Source organism: Aulonocara stuartgranti (genome assembly GCF_965226115.1).
Source record: "Aulonocara stuartgranti genome assembly, chromosome: 23".
Classification (NCBI taxonomy): Eukaryota; Metazoa; Chordata; class Actinopteri; order Cichliformes; family Cichlidae; genus Aulonocara; species Aulonocara stuartgranti.
The window spans coordinates 38,170,408-38,197,969 of NC_138958.1; the positions used below are offsets into that span (position 1 = coordinate 38,170,408).

Below are 27,562 nucleotides of genomic sequence, written 5' to 3' on the forward strand. Positions count from 1 at the left end.
GGCTTATTTCAGTATTTGGAACTTTGTGCATCTGAGAGAATGAAGATGAGCATGGTGTTAGTTCACATAGGCCACAAAGTGGATCAGCCAGTCTTCATTCAAGCCTATATAGACCGAAGGTTGTTTAGCTATTTCCCTTGTAGACATCCAACTAGTAAATCTCATATGAGGCTATTCAAGTCACCATTTATCCTCCTTGCATTTGCTGTTTATCTGTAAGCCACTTTACAATCCACCTCCACCTCTATCTTACCCTTTTATGTCTCTGTAGACAGGAGTTTGGTCAAATAACAGTGGGTTAAATAAGGTCAGGCATCCTGTTTTGTACATTTTCTAACATTTCTATCTGCAGGCCATTTTTTTTTTGGACCTTGTGAAGCGGCACATGAGAATGGACCGACTGTGCCTGCTAATTAGGACCTTGTGGGTACAAATTCCTTTCAGGATTTCCATGTGTCTATGCGTGTGTTGCTTACTTTACATCATGTATTTCTGCAAACATAGGCAAAAGAAATGTAGTTCTTAAACTGTTGCGTTCCAAAAAAAAGTGACCTCCCTTGCACGGCCTTTGGAAACATGACAAAACAAAGCGAAATGCACATTTTTGTTTGGGGCACGCATGAATCCCCTGCAAGAGTGGGGCTGAACCCTTGTACTGGCGATTACAAGTGTCTCTGTGTGGATGAGTTCATGCATACCTATTTGTGCATGTGTACTTTTCTGGCAAATTGTTTTTTAGCTTGGCCAACTGGAGAACGTTACTCGGGGCCAAGTCATTAGCTGCTGAAATAAAGCAGCTTTGTTTTGTTGTCATGCTCCACAAAATTCTATTTAAAATCCGGCTCCCTTCCAGAAACTGACAATAAGGGGACAAAAGGGAAACAGAAAGAAGCACACTAGGAGTACAGTATCTGAGACAAACTGCTTCTGGGCTCCTTAAGTGATTGCAATTAATCACAGGCTCCTTGAGCAGAACATGACTTTCTCATTCAAAGCATCACAAGGACGCAGTCCACAACAAAAGCTCTCAGTTGTGTTGTGAACAACTGGGGTGCTGGAATGAGGGTGCAGTTTCTCTGATAAATAGCAGGAGAGCTAAGCAGAAAAAATGTAGCTGACAAAATGAAGAATGCAACAAAGAAAAAGGTTCTCAGATTGCTGCTGTTGTTGGGGACTTAAAAGTGAATATCTGATTGTGAACTGAGATCCAATTACTTTCCAAAGTTTCCAGACTCTGTCAGAGTTGATCAGAACTTCTGATAATCTGCGAGAAAGTAAAATAGAGTCAAGGATCAATGAAAAGTGGGCACTGCAGATCTTTGGATGAATCACTAATGAGACGGTGACTTATTTTCATTATTTCTTGAGTCTGTCTCCATTTCAAATGCTGGCTCGTGGCCACCTGTCGGTTACAGGCATTCTCCAAGTCTGTGTCCCCTTGCACACTTAGTTAAACACCTAGATGCTCATCCATTACTTCTTTCAATGAGTCTAATGTTCTTCTATCAGTTAATCTGACTTCTCTGTGGGTGTGTTAGGTGATTTAATATTCTATCAGGCAGGGGAGAGGAAAACTCTCCCTTCTCTACTTTCTCTTTCCATCACACATCTATTCTCACATTTTTTTTGCCTTTTACTTTGCAATTTGTGACAAGGTATAAATGGTCACCACCTGCGACTAGCTTGAATCCTGTTATTCTTACTTGAGGTTTTCATGATATGCAATGAAGGAAAAGCAGACCACATAACCCGAAAAAAAGATGTTTTATCTATTTGAGGCTCTTGGCTGATCTCTAGTGGCAATATTGGGAAACTACATCAACCACTTGCACACACTTGCTCATTTTTTGACTAAGAAAATAAAAGCAGAAAAAAAATCTGTTAATGGTATTTTGGGCAGTGATGGAATACAAAAAAACAACAAAAAGCCTCAGTTTGAAGTTTCAGAAGTTCCCATGCGGGGCAGTGAAATCATTTTCCCATGCTTGATGTTTTTGGTGATTCGTGGGACAAAGCTACCGAAAGCCACAGAATTTCAAATGAATGCTGAGCCAAAAACACTTGAATCTGATCGCTTATTGTCATATTTACACCAGGATTTCAACAGAGCGCCCGGGTGTCTTGCCACAGACTTCGACTGGCTCCATTATACTCTGTGCGTTTTGAGAGATGACTCACTTCATTGCTCTGCAGACCACCACCTCTCTTGACGCAGCACTTCACTCACAGGCATGTATTTTTTTTCTAAGTGTAATAAGTTTTTGAAGGTGAGACTGTGAAAGTGCCCGCGTGCGCCTCAGTCTGACATTTACAGTCGAGTGACTCAGAGTTTTTTCTTCTTTTTTTTTTCTTTTGTTTGTTCTTGCATCTAAAACAAGAAGCACAGATGTCAAATGAGAGCTGTGTGTGACAGCTTTCTCTCAGACTTCCTGGCTCATGTTCATTTTGTTAATGTTCTGCTGGCTGGTTGAGGAGTTTACATGGCTCCCTCTCCACCTTTTATCTTTCAGCACCTAACAATCTACACCGCCTGCTGCTTTGACCTCCTCCATAATCATGTTCTTTGTGCATGTATTTTTTTTTTAAACTCAGATTCCCAACATTAAAATTTTCTTCTCACTTTTACAAAGTAAATTAAATTTCACTTCATAAAGTTTTAAATTTCTCCAAATTAAGAAGACACGCAATAAAAAATTTTTAACGTAAGCTTCCATTTATCTTTCATGAAAGCAAACCTGATTACTAAGTGCACTTTGCGTTAATAGAGTCATAATGGAGTTCAGCTAATCTTTGAATGGACCACTGTAAATTACACTGTAATCCACACATTACCAAGAAGTACTTAACTATGCCTTAAAAATGGTGTTAGGTACCCTTTCTATAGAAAATATAACCATATGGCTGCAATTATGCAGTATCTGCTGGATAATGAGGAAAAGAAAATAAGAGATTCAAATCAAAGACTCAAAACACTCAGTGAACTTCTCTTAATTGCAACCTAGAAAGCTAAAAAATAATGATTTCTATTTGTTCTGCCAACTGAAGATAATTGGCAGCTGTTTCAATGACTGAAAATCACCAACACTCACTTTAATGGGGAAAAATGAAGAACAGCATCATTAACACAGACTGCTAACTTTCTCTCAATAGCCAGGTCCACATTTGCATGTGAGTCCACAGGTGAAATGAAACAGTGAAATAATGCTCTAAGTAAGTCAATAAGACTTTGAACACTGTGAACATTCAAGAAAGATATGATCGTATTATCTGGCACACACCAAACTTAAAAACACTGAGCAGAAAAGAGCATTAATCTAATAAATCATGAAACTATTGTAGATTTGGATACTTTTATTCAGTGCCACATTGTACACCGTGTACCAAAGAATAGTGATAGACTATTGCTGTCTCCAATCAACCAAAGTAAGTTACCCTATAGGCCTACTTGCGATTTACTAAAGACATTGAAACATTTAACAGTGACTACTGCCTGTTCTGACCATAGATAACACTGCATTATTTTACAGTAGGGAAACCAAATTTATCATGGCTACTGGAGATCTTTTGTCCAGACTGCTAAACACAATTTTGCAGAATGAAAGGATGCCTGAGGAATGGAGAAGTGTGCTGGTGCCTATTTCCAAGAACAAGGGTGAAAAGGAAAGCTGTAGTAACCACAGAGGGACAAAGCTGATAATTCAATGAACAGTGGGGTGAAGAAGAAGAGAGTGCAGAGAACATATGAGTGGGTGAACACAAGCGTCAGGGTGATTTGTGAGAAAAGGCTGGCAGCAAGAGTGAAAGGGAAGGTTAACAAAATGGTAGCGAGACCTGCTATGACATACGTGCCTTCTAGTGGTCAACCTCTGCAGCATCAACACTCATAACATGGTTGAAGCATGTCTCTGCTGCCTTTTATTTTTTCTTTGATTTAAATTTTTTCATTTACTGGCCATTTTAAATGCTTATACAGGTATAGAAAATAGTATGTTGGGCATTATTAATATATCTGTAAAGCTCGCATTTTTGTGTGCAATTGGTTGTTAGAATAGAATAGAATAATCCTTTAATTGTCCCACAAGGGGGAATTTGGTTGTATCAGCAGCAAAAAAAACACACATATACAAACAGAATGTTATAGTTTCTACAAAAAATTAAGTAAAATAAAAACAATATAACATAAAACAACACTTATTATGATTAGCTTTGTATTGACTCAAGAGTCGGCAGTTCGTCTTGTAATCGGAAGGTTGCTGGTTCGAGCCCCGGCTCGGACAGTCTCGGTCGTTGTGTCCTTGGGCAAGACACTTCACCCACTGCCTACTGGTGGTGGTCAGAGGGCCCGGTGGGGCCAGTGTCCAGCAGCCTCGCCTCTGTCAGTGCGCCTCTGTCAGGGTGGCTGTGACTGCAATGTATCTTGCCATCACCAGTGTGTGAATGTGTGTGTGAATGGGTGGATGACTGAATGTGTAAAGCGCTTTGGGGTCCTTTGGGACTAGTAAAGCGCTATACAAATACAGGCCATTTACCACCTTTTCCATAAAATATTACACTGTGTGCGTATATCTGTGTAAAAGACTAGATTGTAAAATACTATTAAAAAAATACTGTTCCATGATAGAAGCAAGCAACTGAACAACACTATCGTGGATAACAACATGCTACACCACAGCATGCTATATAATAGAAATGCACAGCAGTTGTAAACTTTGTCATATTTAATTCCATTGTAGCATACTGATGAGGACTCGCAGTACAAAAAGCAAATACCAGACATTCCATTACAACTTGGACCCAGTAAACCCCACCAAAATATAAAAACAGAACACAACAGCACAACGTTTCTTGGAGTTACAACGTGACATCGACAAGACAAACATCTCGATCTGGGGAAAGCCAAGACCATGGTGGTTACTGAAGAACTGCCTCTTTTCTGAATAAAACTTGTTATATTGTATTTTGATATTACAACACTCAAGAGAAAATAAAATAATACAGAAGATTCACAATGAACCTTAAGCACTGCATGGAGAAACAGCTTTAAAAAGCAAGACCTATGGCACATTTATTTCCTGACATAGATTTGCATGTTTTCACAAAAATATAATCACAAGCTTTGATTTTAAACTGAGTACAGATGGACAGATGGATTCCCATGGATATTGTGAAGTGTAAGAGCAGCAACAGGCTAACGTACAGAGTCTATCAACAGATGGCGCCATAGGCCTTTCCACAATCCGTGCATTTCTTGCACGTGTGAGAGGCTTGTTCCCATTGACTTGTCAATGTTTAAGAAAATAAAATGTGATGATGATTCATAGTCCATCTTCCTATTTAATGCTGAAGTGGCTCCATATAAGCAAATATTACACCTTAAGATGAGAAAATGTGAAATATTTGCCAGCAAATACCCACTTGACTACGACATTTGAGAAGAGTTGGGCAGGTTGGCTGTGGGTGTAGATTATTATAAAAACAGATATTCATAAAGTTGCCTTCAACCTTAATTAGCAACAGCAGTGCCACACAGAAGTGAGAAAACATCACATGAAAGCTTTTTTTTCCCCAGCATAACACTTGGATCACAAAAGCATCATAATTTCTTTTTAGGATTCCTGGAAAAACACATCATTGCTAGTAGACGGGAAATTAGTTTATACCTAGCTGGGATATCCAGCTTGCACCAATGACTTTTTGATCATGTTATGATCTAAGCAACACTTTCAGCAGAAATTCAAATCAAATAATACAATAAATTTTAAGTTTTAAGAAAATTTTGGAGAATAAAAAGACAACATCTGCTCTGTAAAACATTTGTAATGATGGCAAATTTCAACACTTCCAGATTCAACCTTCTGATTCTACATGACTAAGAAATTCTCAGAAAGCTCTGACTGACGTGCACAGTTTTTGTATCAGTGAGAAATGTAATAAATATCCACAAAAAGGTTTAAATGTTCATTAATACATAATTCTAATTTAGCAGTTTTAGGAATGGATATATGACAACGAATTCCTGTTTCAGTACCGTAGACTTTTATGAAAGCTTCTGAAATATATGCACAAGTTTCATTTTAATGGCCAACAGGGGGCGATAGTGCTGGATTCAAAATAATTTAAAACTGTATGGAAGTCAGTGGGGAAAACACCCTTCGGCTCATTTGATCTGTGGGCTCGGTAAACACTTTTCTAGTTTATGGGCTCATTTGCTAGTTTCAAGTCATTCTTAATGAAACACGATGCCCAGTTTATTAATTATGGTACTTACTAGAGTCAGCCAGTGAGAATGCCCTGTCCCTTTTCTGATGACCTGTCAGTAACGATAACACCTCAGTGAGCGTGTGGTTTCCCTCAGTTTCAGTCAGATCCAATCTTTATTCATAATGTCCAGTTTTGGCAAAAATGCTAACCTGGAGGATTTCAGAGCTAGTGGTTACTTCCATCTATTATTTACAGTTTATGCTTTGTGCTAAAATATGAAATTCTTGATAAAAATGCCAGTAACTTAACTCTTGAGTCTTACAAAAATTAACCAAATGGATGGAATCAACACAACTGAACAACAATGATCCTTTAGTTTAAAAAGAGAGAGAGATACTTTGGCACATTGTTTCTGCAGTGCAGCAGGTGGCGAGAGCACAAGCAAACTTACAGCAGATTGCTTCATAATTAGGTTTAAGCGTCTTACTGCAAGTGAAGCATTTTACATTCAATATCAAAGACAGAAACAGCAGTCTGACAAACACCAACATCTGGACTGCCGATTAAGGGGCTGGCTTACATTTAGGTAGATACTTTTAGGCAAATTATACACTTTACATATAATATTTAAGCACGTATGTCAACAATTTGTGTATTCATGTACATATATATACAGTCAAAGGTAATCTGACATCAAAAAGCAACTCAACATTTGATCTTTTCAGAAAGATGCCGCTGAATTACATCATTAGTATACACACAACAAGTCTGTAATTAGCAGCAGTTACTAACGCGTACATCTTAGTGTGTGGTGACCAATGTAAAAATGATGAAATTAAAATGTAAAAAACTTAAAAAATGTTTTCCTAATATTGAGATATGAAGACTGATGTCGCTCAAAAATAGAAAATCTGAAAATATTCTGAACGGATTTTTTGAGGTATTTCGGGTAGGCATTTTTAAAAAATGCTCCTAACTAAATGTTGACATAATATATGGGCCAGGAAATTGAGCAACTTTTTTAACATCCGAACAGATCAACAAATACTAGTGGCTCCTGGATGTAAAAGTCTGTTGGAGGCAACAGCTGCACACGTAAACAACAACGCCACGGCGCTAAGTTGCAGGACAGCACATGATGTTCATAGAAAGCAGGAAATCAGTGAGTGAATGGATGAGAGGGCAGCAGAAATAAAAAGGGAAAGGATAGGGATAAGGAGTGATTGTCATTGGAGGGGTTTGATCTTGTCTTTGATTGGCCAGAAGAGGCTGAGACAGAGTACATTGTCTGAAATCACACCAGAGTTTCTGGCAGTGCGTCAGCATTGTCCGAGGATAGCAGTTGCCATATCTGCCACCGGTCCCTCTGCCACTCCTGCCACTCTGGACTCTGTGCGACCACTGGGACTTCTGTTGTTGAAGCCGAGTTGCTCTGTCCTGCGCTCGACCTCCCGTGTGGCTGCTGAGCCGTCGCAAGCTGAGGGGTACTTTGTGAGCTAGCCAGTCGATGGTGCGCATTATAAGGGGGAGGAGAGCGTCCATCGAGGGGGCCGCCTTCTCCGGTGTTTACTCCGGCTTGAGGTCTGAGGGTCGAGTTAACTCCATGTCCCCTTTGCGAAGTCACAGAAGGGTTGATGTTTAGCTGCAGGCGTGGTCGCCCCTTGTCCGCATGAGGGTTGGTGCACACTCTGGTGACCGGTGGGTGGAGTCTGCACTCGGAGATGTCAGGCGTTGTCTGAGTCCGTTGTACTGCTGTCTGATGCCTGCTATCACTATGGAGTCCATCTAGACCTTCCTGTGAGCTGCGGGAGCTTCCTTCTGACATGTTGCTATGGGAACCTAAGAAGACAGCATCACTTCATCAGTAAGATTGTCAACGAATATTGAGGGAGACACACATCTCCATTTAGTGACTGATATAAAATTGTACAAAGAAATGTAAGAAAGGCTTTTATTAATAATTAATTTTTATGTTATTGATAATAAACCAAATACTAATTTACTACATAAACCTATTTTTGGTAGATTGAATCACTAGAATTCTCAGTCATCTTATTATAATCATCATCTGTATATGTATGAATATACATATACATACACATTTATGTACATATGTCTGCATGTGTCCTATCTCCTCCTTAATCTTAACAAAACCACATATACACACATACAGTAAGTAATAACATCTATAAGGTTCTAAAAGCCTTTATTATTTAGTATTATTCTCATATGCGGCATCCCCCTGCAAATGCAATGTTATGTTCACGATTTGCAGTTTTTTCATGTGCCACATTCAGTGTACGTTACCCATTCGTAACTTAACGTGTATCCATGATGAGTCATCAGTAAATACAGAACAAAGCCTTAAAAGCACTGGTTTTGTGATGAAACATGGTTGTGAAAGTACAGCCTTATGCAAAAACGTTTCTGGTTTCTGTAGCTTATTTTAAGTTTATCACAACTGAATCGGGGGATGGGGAGTATAATGTGTCATACTTTGAAAACCATGCCCACTGAAAGAGAAAAAGCCACTCAGCCCTATAACTAGGGGCTGACATGCTAAAAAAAATGCCTTTACTTTACTGAATTTTAGGTGTTAAAAAAGTTGCTGCCTTTACCTAAGGTACTTGCCAACACGGTCAAAAGCTAAACGTCAGCTAAACCTATAAAAACATAGTAACTTGAAAATGACAACTGAATATTTGACCTATTATTATTAAATATCAAAAAGTATAGAAAGTGTAGAATTCAAAAGTTAGAGTCCCCAGTTTTGCCGTTCTTCCTGCTTCCGGCATCTTATGACTTTTAGGTATTGTTTTTGTTTTTGTTTTTGGCTAGCACATGAGGTATCTTTAACCTAAACAAGTCAATAGAAAGCTATGACTACTCTTACTCTTCCAGTCTGGGTAAAACTTAATGCCACCACCTTTCTTTCTCTATTAAAGCTAAAAATGTATCAAGGTACATGTAGTTTGTGGATGTAGGTTGCTACGCAAGCATCCAAGGATTAGCTAACTCCAAATTTGGCTAGTTTGGGTACAGTACAGTGATAAACCCAGTGTTTCAAAATGCCAGCCCACAAACGAATAGGTATCATCACAGAGACTCTAGCAATCCTTTTATACAGTCAATGGTTAATTAGCTTTTAACCAGGATCGTATGTGCTGCCTGGCTACACAGATAAAACAAACGGTCTGCAAAAAGTGGCCAATTTAATAATATAGAATGTGCTACGTGCTTCAGATCTGTTCCTGTCATGGTTAATAACTAACACCATGTCTCAAGCGCATAGCGCTCTGGCTCATTAGCCACTTGAAACAAAATTTGCAGCGGGCATGGACTGACTTGAAAATTGTTTACCTGTATATGTTTGATTCTTGAGTGCCGATTTCAGAGTACTGTGCCATGTGCCCCAAATGTTAGCATGTTCTTCTGAAAAAGGCACAAGAGAGGTCAAATTCCTGCCACTTCTGAGTTATACAGAGCATTTATTATGAGACATGTTGCTGATACCCAAGAAGAAAGGCCAAAGTGTGATAACACGTGCTAATCACCTATCTCTGTAAATACCAGACATTGTGCATCTCTCACCTTTATAACCCCAAGTGACAGCTCCGCTCTGCCCCACTAGAGAGTACTGTTCTGGGACGCGGTAGAGCTGCTCACTGGCCGGGCTCCCTGGTTCCCCTCTGCGCTCACTCAGGACCGGGGAGTTGTTATCATAAGGGGACACTTCACCACTCGACGCCTTGTTGGAGTCGCTGGACGAATGCCGCTCGCTCAGGACGAAGGGCTCCTCTGGCTGTAACAGGTCCGGACTCCTGCGGGAGGAAAAAAATAATTAAAATGGGTTCAAATAGTCGGAGATTGAAGGAAAGGGAAACACAAGACTAAGCGCTCTATAGGTGTAACTCACTGAGATGCTTTTCTCCTCAGAAGGTAGTCGACCACATCTGGATCGGTCTCCAAAAGGCTCATTAAAACTTCGTTTTGCAGATCAGGAGGAACCTACATAAAACAACGTAAGCAAAATAACTGAATACTTAACATCCACCCACCGATGCTGCATTTATCTTCTAAAGAATGGTCAGATCCTTGTAGTCCTTTCTACTGCAAGGATATCAAAATGTACTGGATTTCTAGTAATGAAAACTTTATTTTTCCCTTTTCCTTGCCTCAGTATGATGGGAAGAAACGATAATAAGTTAATGATGTGCCTTGTTACCTTCATTTCCAGTGGACTTCTTAATCTGATCTTCTAATTAGCTGATTTTTATGCTTATCAGACATGCGGATTAAGATGAAGAGCACCGTCCAAAAACCTAATGTCTGCAAATGACTCCCATCCTGAAATGCTTTGAAAGTAAATGTCGCTCACTAACAAATTCAGACATAAGCAGGTTACAAAACAACTTGCAGATGTCATTCATAGAACTTGAGCTGCCTACAAATCTGTTTTTACTCTCTAAGACGCGCAAGTCAGTCCCAATTCACTTTATGCGATTAATGGCTCTTCATTGGCTTACTGCAGGAATGTAAGCCTCCGTGGCAGATTACGAAACATTAGAGTTTCAAAGTTGCGGACCTGAAATGACCCAAACTGTTTTCCCGTTTGAGGGACAGAAAAGAACAAAAGCAACTGATGAGGCAGTAATCTGTGTAATACTGTGACCTCTTCTGACAGCAAATAAAAGATTTAATGCATGAATGTTCGGCTTTTATTTTGGAAAAACAGGTTCAAGTATCTGGATGAAAACTTTAAGATGTTTTTGATTCGTCTACATATTTGTTTTTTTGCTTTTTTGTTTTTCTAAATTTTTACTTTATCTCATCTTTTCCTTCTCGTCTGTCTCATTACCAAAGGCCAAATTCCATTTTCATCAGCACACAAGACACAACAGAGAAGATTTTCATCCTATCCTGTGCTAGGGCCTTGAGCCACCCCCTCTCTTCTAATGGCCACCACCTTTTTTTTTTCAACCAGCATGAACTCCCTAGTCGTCAGTAGTCTTCAGGAAGAGTTCTCCAGGCTTTTTGAAGGACATTCAAAGCTCTTCTTTAGATGTTGACTGCCTTTTATGTGATCTCCCCCAAAAGAAATTAGGCACTTGGTGGATCTGTGGTGCCTGATTGGGCATTTAAGAGGGGTTGTGGTCCAGGGTGGCTTGGGCCTCTTCATCATGTGGTGGGGGCTCTGCCAGGGTTTGGGTGGTTCTCCAGGGTCTGTGGCCCCATCTTCGGCTTGTGCTGAGGGAGCCAGCCTCCGGCGGGGTTGGCTGCTCGCTGCCTCTGGTCCCCTGACACCTCCATCCCACCCCAGAGCTTCGTCTGGGGCCTCCCTCTTCTCTAGGCTGGGGTGGATGCATTGTTGTTGTCGGGACGTGTGGCCCTGGATCTTCAGTTCACTTGTGTGCCGTGGACAGCTGGGGCCTCCTGGGTCTTTCCCTATATGCCTCTGCCTCTAAGTCGGGTAGCATTATTGCAGTCTCTCACCCTCATTTTTCAAGCATGGTCTGTGACAAACACTCACACACAGACACTCACAGCCTCTTTCTCTATCTCACGCACATACACACACACAGCAAAATTGTATATTTGTTTGTGTACCCCCCTCTGTTTTGCCTTTTTGGTGCTGTGTATCATATGATTGTGCCTTTAAACAGAAGCAGCAGTTGGACACCCTGTTTACTTCACCCTCAACTTTTTCTCGCCCTTTTCTTTTTCTATTTCTCTGCTTTTTTCTCTTATCTTTCACTAGTCTGGCTTTTATCCTCTGTCTGCTCTAGAATAACATCCACAGGACCTACAGAGCAGGCAACCATACACCGTATGGTTGGTGAGCAGTAGGGCTGGGTTTGAGTCTGACCCGTGGCCCTTTGCTGCATGTCTTCCCCTCTCTCTCTCCCCGCTTTTCCTGTCTATCTACATTATCTGTAGCCAATAAAGGCTAAAAGACCAAAAAAATAAATTTTTTGAGAAAATTGTCAAGTACAAGGGCTGAACTGAAAATGCGTGGAAAAAGCAGCCGAAGTCCAAATGAAACTCAGGGAACTATTGCTCAAGACCACTTAAAAAAATGACAACAAAGATTGGCGGCTTGGAAGCAAAATAAAAAGAAATGGAGGGTTGCTCAAGACTTTTGCACAGTATTTTATTTTTAGAAATCTTCAGCGACTGACCATGAAGAGTGCTTGGTAGCTGGCGATCATCTTTTCCAGCACGGCGATGACGGCCGTGCTCTCCTCAGCCCTGGCTGAGCTCTGGACAGTGAACTCCTTGTCTGTGCTCTTCTGCTTGTGGAGGAGGTTGGGACCAAAGATGGTGGCAAGGTTTAAAGCTGTCATCTTGTTCCCTGTGATCTGGGACACAAATGTACCAACCTATTAATAATGGCTCACTCAGTAATTCCTCAGGCTCAGTCTTTTACTATTAATTTAAATGAACTGCAACCGTATGGTAGGCCAAACTAATGAAAAAAAAACATTTTTTTCAATACAATTCAGTTATATTATATTTATATAGTGCCAAATCACAGTAACAGTTGCCTATGCGCTGTATACTGTAAGGTAAAGACCCGACAACAACAGAGAGAAACTCCAACTATCAAACAAGCCCCTTTGAACAAACACTTGGCGACAGTGGGAATGAAAAACTCCCTTTTACCAGGAAGAAACTTCCAGCAGAACCCGTCTTTTTTTTAATAATAAATTTTAAATACGATTTCATGAACTAGAGACATTTTTGTTTTTCAAAGGGTGAGAAATAACAGAAAAATTCGGAATGCCTATTTATTAGAGTAACAACTTAATGGACAGCATCAAAGTTTACATAGAAGATTAATGATTAGTTGTACTCAATACAACACGGAAGACTCGGAATGGTGTTGAGGTGAGGTCGAGGGGTTGAGTTATGTGCTACTTTAACAACAGTCGCCATGCGTGCATGCCATGTGTTTCCTTTGTGTTCCCCCTTGTGTTCTTGTCTCCTGCCCGTTTTTCCGGTCTATTGGGTTTTTCTCTGGGTCCCCACCACTACTGTGCTGGCGTTTGGCTATGTATCTACTTCAAGTAGACGTAAAAGCTGCGCGCCATTCAAATGCTAAACAAACCAGTTTATATCATCAAACACTCACATATCAAAAGTGCTGACAAACCCAAGTTTTAGCTAGAATATTTCAGTAGATGGGTCTGTGTGTTTGCATATGTGTGTGTTTTACCTGGTGTATTAATGCAGGTATGATTACAATATTTGTGATATTTAATTTCCATCCATTTTCCATTTGTTTTGAAATTCAAAGAGAAAAACAATTTTTAACAGATAAAGGGCAAAGGCCGCATCACAGACACCAGGGACAATTTTCTCATTTCTCTTCCATATTAGGAGATTTTTTTTTTTAATAATTCCAAAAGAACTGCAGAAATTATCTTCTGTAATAACACAGACTTGGGAGTTCTTCCTCCCACTTTCTCCTCCCTCTCACATTACCATCTCTCATCCATTCCTTTGGAAAATCTCCCTTCCAACTTCTGTGCTGTGTTTCTTATCAACCCCCACCCCTCTGCTTTTTGTCACTTTAAGCTGAAGATAGATGAAAAGTAGCATCATGGGGGTTTCTGAACACGAAGCGCAGGCGAGCACGACAGCTGTCTCTGGCTTTCTCTGGGTTGTGTAATAGTGCATGTACTTTTGGACAATCGACATCTAAAATTAAAAGTCATTTAAAGCTTTGACAGCTTTTTAAAAAACAAATTTTCCTTTTTTTCCTTTTTTTTTTAATATTTCTTGTTGAGTTTCCTCCCTTTTCCACTCCCAGTCCCAGCACAGAGACGAGAACCACAAAGCAGCCAAGGAGTGCTGATATTTTCCTAGATGAGCTTGAAGCAATCCGACTTCCTGTCAGAGTTGCGGACAGAGATACTAGAGCCACGAAGGAGGAATCATACGCATCGATGTTTGGGTTCATTCTCTTGTGTATATAGACACACAGAGACAACAAAACAAAAATCCATCTGTGCGAACGTGTGTGCCAAAAAAGCACTTTTTCACACGTAAACACAGCAACAAATATTCTCCTGCAAAAGATAATGAAAGTATGCATCACCAGAGACAATAAACTTTCTTTCTCAGTGCACATACACAGATGTCTTCAGAAGTTTCCATACAATCATTATGGACATGAATGTCATGGTAATTTGGGGCTTTTAATGATTTCTTTGAACTGTTCTTTTTCCAGGAGGGATTGTTATACATATATCTTGGATTTTCTCTAATCCACACAGGGTCAAAGGTATACATACAGGATCAAATTCACCCCCCCACTAATATTTTGTAAAATGTCTTTTAGCAAGTTGCACTTCAACCAGGTGCTTTTGGTGACCATCAACACGTTTCTAGCACAATTCTCCCAAGGCCTCATCCCAGTATGAAATGTCCAAAACACCTGGCATAGGAGGTGTCCAGGAGGCATCCCAGTCAGATGCTTAACCACTTCAACTCCTTTTGACACGGTGGCGCATCGGTTCTACTTTTTTGCTTTTTCTGTGAAATTTTGTACCGAAACTATTTTGTACCGAAAGTTCACAAAAAGTGTAATAGGGTAAAATTATTTGATGACCTTTTTTCTCCCAACAATCAAGTCTGAACAGACGTACGTACACTGCAACTTTACTGGCCAAGTGTGCTGGAGAAAGATGCTGAAATTTTTACTTTTGCAGACTTCCTCAACTTGGAGTAGTTGGCCCAGTCCAGTCCCCAGCCTAAATTGCAAAATTTGAGCAAATGCAACGGTTGACACTATCCCCGGATGTTATAATCACTACTAAGCTATTTAGTAATCTTACATCAGTGTTTTTGTAGTGCTTGTGCTGTTTCTGGAACATATGTACAGAATCCACCCACGCAAACTGCTTCCTATGACTTCTTTGGTAATTTCTTCCCAATAAGGTGGAACCAAAATGCCATTAAACCGTCCACAGGCTCTACATTTGGATGTTTCAGCCTGTTGCTCACCTCCTGCCCGTCTTTATCTTGCTGGTCATGGGCATGATCAGCCACAGTGGACAGGAACTCCAGCAGGCGGTGAAGTGTGTCACTATTGCATGCTGGGAGAAGGTAGATCAGCAGCTGAACGACACTCTGCTGCTCATATGAGTCCAACACTGCAGTACGCAAGGAAAAAAAGGTGTCAACGGGAGGTTAGGAATGAGGAGACAACAGAAGGGAAAGTGGGAGGGGTGCGAAAAGACACTTACATGTGGTGTTAATAAAGGCCGTGTAGAGCTCCTTGGTTAGGAGAGGGTCCGGCAAATCCCTTAGGAACTCCTTCAGCAGAGCAGATACATCGTGAACACTGTACTCCTCGTCTAGCTGCACATCAATGCCACGATCAAACTCTTCTCGCAGCTGAAGGACAACCAAAAACAACAGGCCGAGGGGAAAGAAAGGAAAAGGGGCACTCAGAGACATCCTCTGCACACAACAATGGACATTATTTCTAGGTAGTGCACACACCCACAGAAACTCACTTCCTTCTGGTCCTCCAAGGGACCTGCTCGACTCTCAGCTCAAACTCGTTTTACCAGTACAGATTAAAATCTCTTCCATCTGACCTTTGGATGACTTCTTCAAAATTACAAAGCCTATTTTGTTGCCATGACAATGGGTTGTCTGCACGTTCACTAATGTGGTCGTTTTTACACGAAATATACAGCAAATTAAATTAATAAATCCTTTTGTCTTTTACAGTCTGCTAAAATGTGATTGGTCAATAGCACTCAAACTATAGACAGACTACAAATAGAAATTGAAACACTTCCTACACTAAAAAACCTGTGCATTGCTTAAAGACCCTATAGGTAATGGCAACATATTTTATTTTTTAAAAAGCATATATTTTTTTTCTTTTTTTGTTAGCTGGTCTCCATAACAATGATACCGTCAATTTGAAAAACTCTGATAAAAAAAAAATTATTGTATCACGCGATGAGCCATCATTAGCCATCACGTGACTTGCAGAACAGGTTGCAAAGTGCAACTTAGCTGATGTACAAACTAGCTAATTGTGCTCTAGAGCGTCGAACATCTGCTCATTGTACCTTAAGCTTAACATTTAGCAAAAATTCTTACGACAAAGCTAGCATTTGTTTCATCTCAGTCACCACACCTCTGCTATGATGGAGACCTGAAAGTCACAGATGTTTTCTCAGAGGCTGTCAGTGAATGAGTAACCTCCCCTCCCTAAGTGCCTTTAGTTTTCTGTAACCGCTACAAGTGCAACTACATGCCAACAAAACACGCAACAGATTATATAAAAAATTATACCACCCACACTGATTGCTCCATTTCGTTTAACCCCGATTTATTCATTCTTTCACTGTGTGTTCATTCGAGTCAAAGGTAACGGATAATGAGCGGTGTAGGAGTTTGTAGAATAACTTCATATTTGCTTGAATAATGAGAATAAACTCTGCTGGATCACTGTATTTGTATACTGTGAGGCTGGAAAATTCAGTAGATCAAGCTTTGCTAGCTTAAATGGCACATTTTAGTGCAATGTGCTGGTTTTAACACGTTCTATTCTTGGCAACAACATTTTGTTTGTTGGTGTTGACTCTTGTGAAAGGAAAGAGAAGTGTGAAGAACATTTCACACCAGAAACTTTCACTTTCTACAAAACAGGCCTCTGATTTATTGTTGGGCTTTTTAGCATGGCGCTTTGCATCTTGTTTGTGGATGTCATAAAATGATACTTTCAAATAAAGGACAATGGGTTACTGATGAGTATAAAACAACCCAATTAAGGCCCTGTGAGAGATGTTATACCACATGAAGGAATATATTTTACTACATGGACAGAATACTGACCTGTCGGACTCTCTTCTTGGAGCTTCCAACTCTAAAGATCCCCACAGTGTGCAAACCTGAAGAATTAAAAGTGCAGATATAAGAGAAATCAGACACGGCTTGGTAAATGTAGAGTCCCAATTCTGAAGAGGCAGGGACACAGAAAACGTATCAAATGTTTAAACTGAGACATTTTACTGTTTTATGAAAAATATCAGCCCATTTTGAATTTGATGCAGCAACACGTCTCAAAAAAGTTGGAATAGTTGCAAGAAAAGGCTGGAAAAGTAACGCTTTTTCAGCTAATTAGGTTAATTGGCAACAGGCCAGTAACATCATTGGGTGTAAAAAGAGAGAGTTTCTTAGTCTGCATCTATAAATTCTGGAAAGATTAATGTTGCTCAATGTGAAATTGTTAAGACTTAGAATTTGTACAAAACTCTGCATGTAAAAGAACAAGGAAAATTTACTGGATGCTGGATGCCCCTGAACCTTGTGCCCTCAGGTGATACTGCATTAAAAAAACTGTATTATTCTGTGTTGGAGTGCATGAGCTCAGGAACACTTGCAGAAATGCTTATACAGGTTTTAAATCAACACATGCTCCCATTCAGATAACATCTTTTTCAAGGAAGCCCTATTCATAATAAATTCATAATTCAGGAAGAGGATCCATATGCTGTATTTATTACAACAGCATGGCGTCAAAGTAGAAGTGTCTGGATGCTGAACTTGCCTGCCTGAAGTCCAGCTGAAAACATTTAGGGTATCGTAAAACAAAACATACGACAAAGAAGAACCAAGTTTGAACCAGCAACTGGTCTCCTCAGTTCCCAGACATTTACAGACTGTTGTTAAAAGAACAGGTAATGCTACACAGTGGAAAACATGGTCCGGTCCCTACTTTTTTAAGGCATGTTTCTGCCATCCAAGTCAAATTGATGTTGCTTGTTTTCCCCTAAATAGTACATTTTCTCAGTTTAAACATTAAATATGTATGTTCTATCGTGGTTAAAATATGGGTTTATGAGATTTCCTGCGTTCTTTTTTTATTTACATTTCAAACAGGATCCTGATTTTTGGGGGGTTTGTTTAAGCGATTAAGCAGCTGCTCACCATATTTTTCGATGTGCTGACAGCAACTATCGACGACACGTGGCACCTGACGGTAAATGGGATTCAGGCTCAGCCTTTTGTCCCTGTGCTTCTCTTTTTTACTCGGCGTTTCAGCTGGCAGAGAGAGCTGCAGCGCCTCAAGCAAGCGGGACTGGTTGTCGTCTAGGTCTGTGATGGAGTCCACTGACATGCCTCCCTAGAGGATAATCAACAAACCCGGCTGAATAGAAAAAAAAAACCTCCACTTGATCTGTGCGGGCGGCTCAGGCTATGATGAATTTCAATGCCTCACCCTCCTCCGCGCTCGTGGGGCAGCTTCAGGGGTGTTGGGCGATGTTGACTCATTAGCCGTTTCTGATGTGGAACTTAGCGACGAGTTACTGCTGGATAACTCCTTGTTGGACGGCCGCTTGGTGGCAAACTGCAGGACACATGATTTAAGAATTCAGTCTATTCTCTGGAGTGCAAATACATTTGTCCCAAATGTTCCCAAGATTGAAGATGGGAATTACAAGACTGAACACACAGAAGGAGAGCCATACAGACGAGCTGACGGACCTGTAAAATGGACGATACGAGGTCTGAGGAGTCTTTGTGCTCCTCCCGCTGTGGAGGGTCCTGACGAAAAGAATCCTGTCGCTGCCTTTGAGCTCTGTCGTTGGCGATGACCTGGGACAGGGGTATACTAAAGGCCTGGGGTATGAATTCTGTGAAAAAGAGCCAAAAGATGTTGGAGGACGAGAGAAGGAAAAACAGGAAAGAAAACAAAAAAAAAGGTTAGGGTAACTGAACTAATATTAGCTCCATGAAGAAATGGGAAAAAGAAGCTCCTTACCAACATCCAAAAATAGCTCTTCAGCATAAACAGTTAACAGCTTTATCACTTCTGCTGCAGCCTGCCTTTTACACACATGCAATGGAGGCATCTCAAACCACATTAACTATATCAGTAAAACTTTTACGGCACTACTAAAGAACTACATCTGTTTTCCAAAATAAGACATCACAGAAAGTCAACCGACGTAAATCCGGCTACAACAGCCCACTAATTCTAGGGGCCTTTGACAGAAATAACACAACTTTGATGACGCTCACCCACGACGAGGTTAACTTCAGTTGGTGCGCAGCTTTGACATATACTCGATATGAATAATGGTTACTTGTTATTCCTTTGCTCCATTTACCCTAGTCTTACATAAGCCCAGAATTCAGTGATGGTACAACTGCAAAATAGCAACCCTGCATTCACGTGCTCCTCTGATGGTCCAGTTGTAACGCTGCCTCTCGGAATATGTCGTTTGCTGTGACGGATTGTGCCGTTTCTGCAAGCAGAGCTGGCACAGAGAAATGCTTGGTGGTCATGCCGACAGTCAGCATCCGATGAGTCAGGCTAGATTTTCGCTTTAACGTTTTTAAAGTTTAAAACAGTCATCAGCTTCTCATGTACTTCTGATGGATGCACACATGCGAGGGCCCAATTACGTGCAGTGCTGCCTTCAGAGAGGAATTATGTCATACTGGGCTATTGCAGGCTATATATTCCATTTACACACAATCCTAAGGGCTGAGCCAACAGCTGAGGGGGGGAGGAAGAAAAAAAACTTGTCCAGCTGTGCGGTGTGTGTGTGTGAGAGAGAGCCGGAGTGAAGAAAAGAGGCAAAGGAAGACAGAGGAGAGGGAAAGCAAAATGTAGTCCACAACCACAAGTGAAAGGCTGTGGTTTATGAACAACACTGTGGCACAAAGAGTTTGCTCTACAGTCGCTTAAATATCCAACACATACACAAGCACACGTGCTTATATCCAGTCTCTAAACCCCATAACATAGACATGATGAGCAGCTAAACCATGTTCATCAAGCCATGTCAGATCTTTATAAATCTTCCATTTTCAGACCTTTGGCGTCTCAGGAACACACACTTGATTTTCAGCACTTGGTTTTTCACGTCACCAGTGACAACTGGTCTAAGTTCATGCAGGAGTCATCTCACAGCTTCAGGAAGTAGTAAATGCTCAACTCAGCACAATACAGCAAGACATAGTTGAGACCAATTAGTGTGTCTTTTCCTTAGAATGACAAGTTGCTGGATGTTGTCTGAGGTAAAACATCCGCTTTTAACAAAAGAGACTGTAGCAGCTATTAATCCATTTGCAAATGCAGTTTTGGCTGGTGTTTGACCATCACATGTCTACAGATCAGATTACTGCAGCAGCATCACCAGAGACACAATTTTCTTTTTCCCCCTCTGTTTCTCTCTTGCAGAGAGGACTTAGAATCCTTTTGTGCTTGAAACCATGCATAAATCAAGCCTTCTGGGCTCAGTTCAAAGCTAAGCCCACCATGCACCACCACCATGATAACAACCGGACTTATAACGCTATATTACTTATAACATCTGACAGACGTTATAAGCAATAAGCGTTGATCGAAGCATGTGCATTATTTACATGCCAACCTAACACTCACTCTCGAAAACCTGGAAAAAATGTACATTTTTGTGTTTTGGCTGCTGTTTTGCATCTTTTAACTATGCACTGCCATGCTGGCTTTAGCAGTTACGAGTAAATTTATTGTGTTTTTTGTTTCTGATTTAAAAAGCTTTATAAACTCAGGTGTGTTTTTCATTCAGGAGGTTGACTCCAAATGCCACCCCATAGACTCCTAGGTTAAAATGTCCAAATTTACAGTGGAAATAAACATGTTTTCTTGCTGCTAGTCACCCTAGTCATTACTAATTAGCTAGTAATTAGCTTTGTTCATATATCACCTTAACAGTAGCACTTTTCCTTATCATTAAGTGTTCTCACACCTTCTGTAACAAGATCCCATTTTCATTTTACAGTTCACTTCGCTCTCCACTTTATTGTCTTAGACTATGTTTTTTGCTCTTCCTGCCAAATATGCAGGGTTTGCTTAGCGCAGCACAGTGGCTGATCCTCAGAGCCAGTCCCCTTACAAGGAGTCGCTCCACTAAAGCTAAATATAAACTGTAGAAGTCCAGTAAACAGAAACTGTTTTTGTAACCTCCCTGTTCACCTGCCCGAGGGGTGGAGACCACAGACTGGACCCCTATGTCTCACTAGTTGGGTGGAGGGAGGGAGGGGGGATGGAGACAGTCGTGACAACACCTGAAGGCAAAGAGACGCAGAGGGAAATGGCAAAATATCAGAGTGGGTGTTAAAAGAAGTTGGCGTACCTTTGTCTTTGTTTTTCTCTTTTGCGAGCGAGTCCAACTTCCTTCTCAGCGACTTTTTCCTCTTCTGTCCATCTGCACATGGGGGGAAAAAGGGCCAAAATAAATCACCTGAAACAAACGATTCCCATATCTGCTCTTTCTTATCTGGATTATTATATTTAATAAGCTTATGTCAGGAATGCAGACATGAATTAACTTCTGTGGTGGGGGAGGGAGGTGAGGTATCCATGCACTCAAATCCATTTAATGGAGCTGTCAGACAGGGTCAGCAACAGTAGTAGTCAGCACAGGAAAAAATGACTGTGAAAACACATTAAATCACTTATAGTTTTTATCTAAATTACCAAGTATATGTAAGGCTTTTCTTACCTCAGACAGCAGTACATGTCACAGCACCATATATGGGCGCATATACACATTCTTAGCCTGGTTTATCTTAATAAAAAACCTTTTCTGCATTAAGAGCACAGCATTGCCCCCATTCACTGCATTTACTTTCATAGTGATCTTTAGAGAAGCAGCTGATGGGCTTTAACTTAACAAAAAAAAAAAAAATCTCCATCCTAAAAAGGACATCAATGTCCACATGTGAGCTTTCCATCGAGGTATTTCACCGCAATTCTTTGAAAAGAGGAAGCCGTTTTGTCGGCCGTCAACATGATGAATGGCTCCTGAATTTGTTGACTGATGATCAGGAAACTGTGGAAGCTGCGCCACGTGAGACTTGAAAGTCTTGGGATCTTCATCTTGTGGCGAGGAATGTCAGTTTTGTGGAAACCTCAGCAACTTTTAATGTTATCGTTCTGTCACTCTGCTATAAAAACGCAGTCCTTTTAACACGTGAGATCTTTCTGGGCTAATTCGCGGAGCCTCGATCTGCTGGTGTAGCAACCTCGGTTTGAACCGCAGATGTTCCCTTACAGCTGTGTCAAATGAGTCACTTGGAGGGGGGATGAGGGAACTGCATCCAGTGCACATAATGTGCTTGATGGTGGTGCTGGCAGCTTATGTCAGGTTTCTGATCCATTTAACCTGGCCTGAAACTTTAAGCGCAGCAGAAGCACAAAGTCTGGGAGAAAAGTAGGTGAAAACAGTGAGGGGCGTGAGACACCGCGAGAAAGAAAGCAGATGTTGTGATTGAAAGCGGGGGCAGCAAGAGTGAGAAGGGAGAGGAAGACAGAGGAAATGGTTTGGATTTTTGACAGATGATTTCCAAAAGCCTTGCGGAAATCCCCCCGAAAACGGCACACTCCTCTCCTCAGCTCGCAACCAGTTGTGAAGTCGTACGATGAACCTTTGCTGCCTTTTTCTCATCCCATCCCTCCTTGTCTTCCCAGCTTCTGTCCTCCTTTAATCCTCTCCTTGTTCTCGAAGAAACCCTAGAAACATGAGCCCTGCCTCTCGGATAAATATCAGACACAAAACGCACGTTATAGCGGAGCCGAAACAGCGATCGGGCGCGCACACAAAATCTCACACAGTTGAAATATTTCTCTTGCTTCCACATGGCGGCCGTCAGGGGCTCTGGAATTCATAAGCAACGCAGACAAGTACGTATTAAATCATGCTGGGGAGAGGTTTAACCTTCAGCTGGAATGCAAGCCCCGGATAATCCACTCACTGCACTATAGTGCTGCTATGGCACCCACTCAACTGATATAGTGCACAATGCTACCCTCACTGTGCCCCTTTGTGCACCTTAGCTTGTAGCAGAAACAGATTCAAAATTCAGATGTCATATGATATTGTGAGTTTTAGCTGTTATTTTTATTGATTATTACCTTGCAAGACTAAAGTAACTGTAAAGAACAGCAGAATGCAAAAAAAAAAAAGTGCTAGCTGCCCCAAAAAGAGTCAACTAAGAAATGTGGGGATTGGTCAATTTTAACATGTGTCTTTTGCATGAGTTAATATGCAAGCTGATGAAACTGAAAGACGAATGACTTCTTAATTGGGTAATCGTGGTGCCCGTGATACTAAAAAAAGTTGATAAAGCAGGGTTGAATTTAGGGACTCGCTACTTTGTGGTTTGTAAGACCTTCCGTATACGTGAGTAACACGACTACTTTAAAAACATTAACAGACCAACTGTTAAAAGACATTGCCCAATCTTTCAAGGCGAGCCTTGACGAATTAGTGGGTGAGGTCATGAAAGCTGCGTTCATGTTATGCAGCCATGTGAAAAATAACATTCAGTGTTGTGAAAAACTAAGCCCAACCCATGATCCAGTAGCTTGTAGAACCAACTTCAGCAGCAATAACTTGAATTAATCATTTTTTGTACATTATCAGCATCCCACATCGCTGTGGAAGAATCTTGGATCACTCCTGGCAAAAGACTCTGCTGTAGATTTGGGATCATTGACCTGTTGAATGATTCAATTTCAGTCGAGCTTTAGCCTTCGGACACATGGCCTTTAGAATATGCAGAGAAGTTCATGGTGAGCATAATGACTGCAAGGTGCTCAGAACCCGTGGCTGCAATAGGCAACATAGGATGAATTTGCTTTCATATTCACTCCTGGGAAGATCGTGGCATTATATTAACACATGCTTGAATGCTAAAACTGCTTAAACGTCTGCTTTTATAGAGGGCTTGATGATGATCAGTTAAGCCAGTGGGTTTTAGATGTGTCCTTGATCCAACACAGCTGATTTAAAGGCTAAATTACCTCCTCAACATGTCTTGAAGTTCACCAGAAACCTGGTAATGAACTAATCATTTGAATCAGGTGTGTTGACCCAGGGTGATATCTAAAACCTGCAGGACACCAGCCCTTGAGGCCTGGAGTTGGACACCCTTGAGTTAAGAAAATGCATCTAATTAGCAGCACCTGGATGCCACTTCTCCACTTAATTTCTATGGAAACAGTAAAGGTGTACCTAGTTTTAACAGGACTGCATATCTGCGTATTTCTGAACTCCAGACTGATCGACTTCAGGACTACAGAGCTAAAATTACATCACTGACAAGTCCACTTTTAAAAATTCAGTAAGGGTTTACATTTATTAAAATTTGCAAACTTATCTTCCTAAATTGGGTGGGATTATATTTGTTTTCTCTGATATCTAAAAAATGATGCATGTGGACATTTTTAGGCTGGGCGAGGCCAGTGGAAAACCACCAACTCCAGCAGTCTCACTGCAGTCTCACTGCAGTGCTCTGTCTGTGTTCGGAAAATGAGAAAATTTGACAAATTAATCCAAGTTTAGCAAAAGCTTAATTATCTGGTTTACAAGAGCAAAACACGGAACAATAAGGTCAACTATATCACTCTTGTGCACACCCTAAGACTTTTTAAATAGCATTTACAGTGGCTGCACTTGGCCTCTGCCACAGCGGAAAGGGAATTTCATGTCGTTATGAGGACGGGAGGTCAACAGATACCAAGGCGAACAGGAAGCAACCAATCCCTATGTGAAATAAGGCTTATATCTTTCGTGTGTTGTCACAACTTCTCCAAACATAGACCATACACGACTTCCCTTCAATACACTTGAGGGATGTGGTCAGGGACTTGAGCATTGGCTGTACTTTATGGAACAATTAAAGATATCTGGACAAGCTTGCACTACAAACCCAGGTCAAGCATATCAGTTTGTACCGCATGTAACACAGAAGAGTCCTGGAGGCAATAATACATGCATTTGGTTTGGTAACAGTCATATAACTGTCAGGTTCTCAAAACCCTGATGTTATCCAAAGGACTTTGTGAGCTCTGAATGGATTGGATATACTGATTTAAACATAAAAATGATGTGACGCTGTTTAACTCAAGTCTACAGTATGCATTAAAAAGAACAAAACAATCCCCACCTTTTGGCATGGTTATCTGACATCCCAAGTCATAGTCCTGGTGTAAACGGGAGAAGGCCACTTCCTGTAGCCGGGCCCTCTCCAGCTCTGACAGGCTTTGGATGGCAACTGGCATCAGACGCACGCTCCGCCCCGACAGGCTGCTCCAGGTGAAATCCCCCTGGGAAGAACAAGTGAGACAAAACTTATACCAAAAGGAATATTAACAGTATGGGAACATGGAACCATTTCATGTCATTTTACATTGCATTGCTGATTTTTATCGGTTTTCATATAAAGATGCACCAATTTTCAATTTTTATGTTGCAAGTCCAGGTCAGAGAAGTTACGACATAAGTTATCATATGGTTAGGATTAGGGCTGCGGTTGGGGGTTAAATGCCATCCTGTCAGTATCTATGTGTATCGAATATGGTTCCTCGTCAGGTAACTCGATTGTTGATTGAACCCTCCAGTGACAATCCTGTTCTTAACTTTATTCACTTTCCATATAGTATGTTTTCATATGATAGGAGATACAAGTGAATCAAGCAGTCAGCTCAGTGGCTGCATGCCTTTTCTCCTGTCTTCCTCTCCTCTTTCCTATTAAAAGGGAGTTTTTCCTTCCACCTGTCTTCGAGCGCTTGCTCAAAAGAGGTTGCCCGATTGTTGAAGTTTTCTCTGTATTACTATAGGCTCTTTACCCTACAATATAAAGCACAGATTGTTTTGGTGATTTGGTGCTATATAAATAAAATTGCATCATTAAAATATCTTCTATAATTTTGGTGCGCTCCATGTCTGCTTCCACTTCACTAATCTTGCCAACTAACGCTCACTTCACCGGGTTTTCCTCTCCTGCTTTACAAAGCACACTTTAGCAATGCAAAACAGAGCTGTTCTTCTTTGATGTGGTCAGCCAACTTGTGATGAAGTCGGGCTCACAGACGCAAAGAGCCAGGCAGCAGCAAGCTGCAGAAAAGAAGCAGAGGTGTGAGGTGTGGACTAATTTGTAGATTTACAGAAGGTTTTAATCTATTCGAGGAGAAGGACCTCTAAAACCTTTTTACTTGGGTAAAATGTCTTGATCCCTGATTGCGTATGGAAATAATTAAGTCTTATGGGACTTAGTTTATTTAGCACCAAATGTTTAAAAACTAATGAATGTGAAGCTGATTAAACCTACTGTACTGCTGATGTAGCCTACAAAGACGAATAAAGACACCACGTGCTTTGGAAGACACTCCTCTATTCTAGTTCTAAGGAGCAATTGGGGACATCTTAAGCTGGCCCTATACAGATGGATCTACAATATGTGCCCTGGATTCAAAATGAGCATATTTACCTTCCAGGTTGGGCTTTATCTGCGATCAGGATGAAACTGAACTGATGTAAAACGTAATTAAATACTGGAGATTCTGAGACAGCATTGGTTTTGAACGTTTCAGCCACCTGAATATCAATTCATGCATTCCTCTGTGTCAATTTACCTAATGTCTTAACCAGACTGAGGGCTTAACAGTGTGCAATGTGTCTGCATTTATGCAAGAATGAGCATTTTCTTTTTCTTATTAGATCCCTGTTTAAATTTTCATCTGATTGATGTTTACCCATGGTATGTAGAAGAAAAATGAGACACCATGAAGACTTAACTTTTCATATTTGGGCCTCTATCAACAATATTTTCCTGAAGCCATTCAACCCTCCCTGCTGTCAGCTCGCTTGTTATTTGACCCCAGTCAGTGCAGTGAGGCAACAGAGCCATCATTCAGCCATGGAAGGAAAACATGATGTGGATACAGGCAACCTGGAGAGCCAAATGACTTTGTGTGCGAGTGAGCGAGTGAAGCGAGTTGCATGTTGCCCCCCTTTCAGAAAGCATTTTATCCAGCACAGCTGTTCTGCATATTTTTTGTCAGTGCACGCCTGTGTACTGCCATTCCTTATCGCTGACTGAGGAAACCCTTTTTCAGCCCGCTTCACTTCAGAGGGCACACACATACAACAAAAGAAAAGACAAGCTGTTGGAACCATGTTATAAAAAAAAGTAAAGAAAAAAAAAGAGGTCTGTCCTCGGTCGAGCTGGTTCTGCTCAGCGGGATCTCTGAACAAGACGGATGAGCTTCGGCTCTTAAGTGTCGAAAACTGTGGAATGCTGACAGAAGAGCCGAGGGAGGGAGACCAAGTCCTGCTATCACTGCTGGACTCTGGTTTATACCTTTGAATGAATGACACACAGGCAGTCAGCTCACTGTTACCAAAGTGCCTTGTACAATTCAACTCTTAAATAAGATAATATGTTGTGTATGTGCATTTATAGTAGTAAAAGTACATTATAGGGCTGTATTATCTGCCAATATTAGCGCTATTAGCCAATTCATCGGTATCACGTTTATAATAGGCGATTAGTA

The 27,562-nt window shown here is 41.0% G+C and overlaps 1 protein-coding gene across 3 annotated transcripts in view; it reads right to left on the minus strand.

Moving 5' to 3' along the window:
• Nucleotides 1–4,700: 4,700 nt before the first annotated feature.
• Nucleotides 4,701–27,562, minus strand: part of LOC309701081 (rho GTPase-activating protein 6-like) — a 134,929-nt gene continuing 112,067 nt past the window's right edge. For 2 of the 3 annotated variants that reach the window (XM_082525075.1, XM_082525077.1), the window contains exons 2-14: nucleotides 25,174–25,333; nucleotides 21,357–21,428; nucleotides 18,718–18,866; nucleotides 18,452–18,580; nucleotides 18,160–18,355; nucleotides 17,065–17,120; nucleotides 15,453–15,603; nucleotides 15,211–15,359; nucleotides 12,381–12,560; nucleotides 10,118–10,209; nucleotides 9,793–10,022; nucleotides 9,562–9,633; nucleotides 4,701–8,040 (exon numbers count right to left, since the gene is read on the minus strand). In XM_082525075.1, the coding sequence (XP_082381201.1) occupies nucleotides 7,496–8,040; nucleotides 9,562–9,633; nucleotides 9,793–10,022; nucleotides 10,118–10,209; nucleotides 12,381–12,560; nucleotides 15,211–15,359; nucleotides 15,453–15,603; nucleotides 17,065–17,120; nucleotides 18,160–18,355; nucleotides 18,452–18,580; nucleotides 18,718–18,866; nucleotides 21,357–21,428; nucleotides 25,174–25,333 (2,181 nt within the window). In that variant the 3' untranslated portion in view covers nucleotides 4,701–7,495. The remainder of the gene's footprint in view (nucleotides 8,041–9,561; nucleotides 9,634–9,792; nucleotides 10,023–10,117; nucleotides 10,210–12,380; nucleotides 12,561–15,210; nucleotides 15,360–15,452; nucleotides 15,604–17,064; nucleotides 17,121–18,159; nucleotides 18,356–18,451; nucleotides 18,581–18,717; nucleotides 18,867–21,356; nucleotides 21,429–25,173; nucleotides 25,334–27,562) is intronic. The other variant, XM_082525076.1, reaches the window with a different exon arrangement.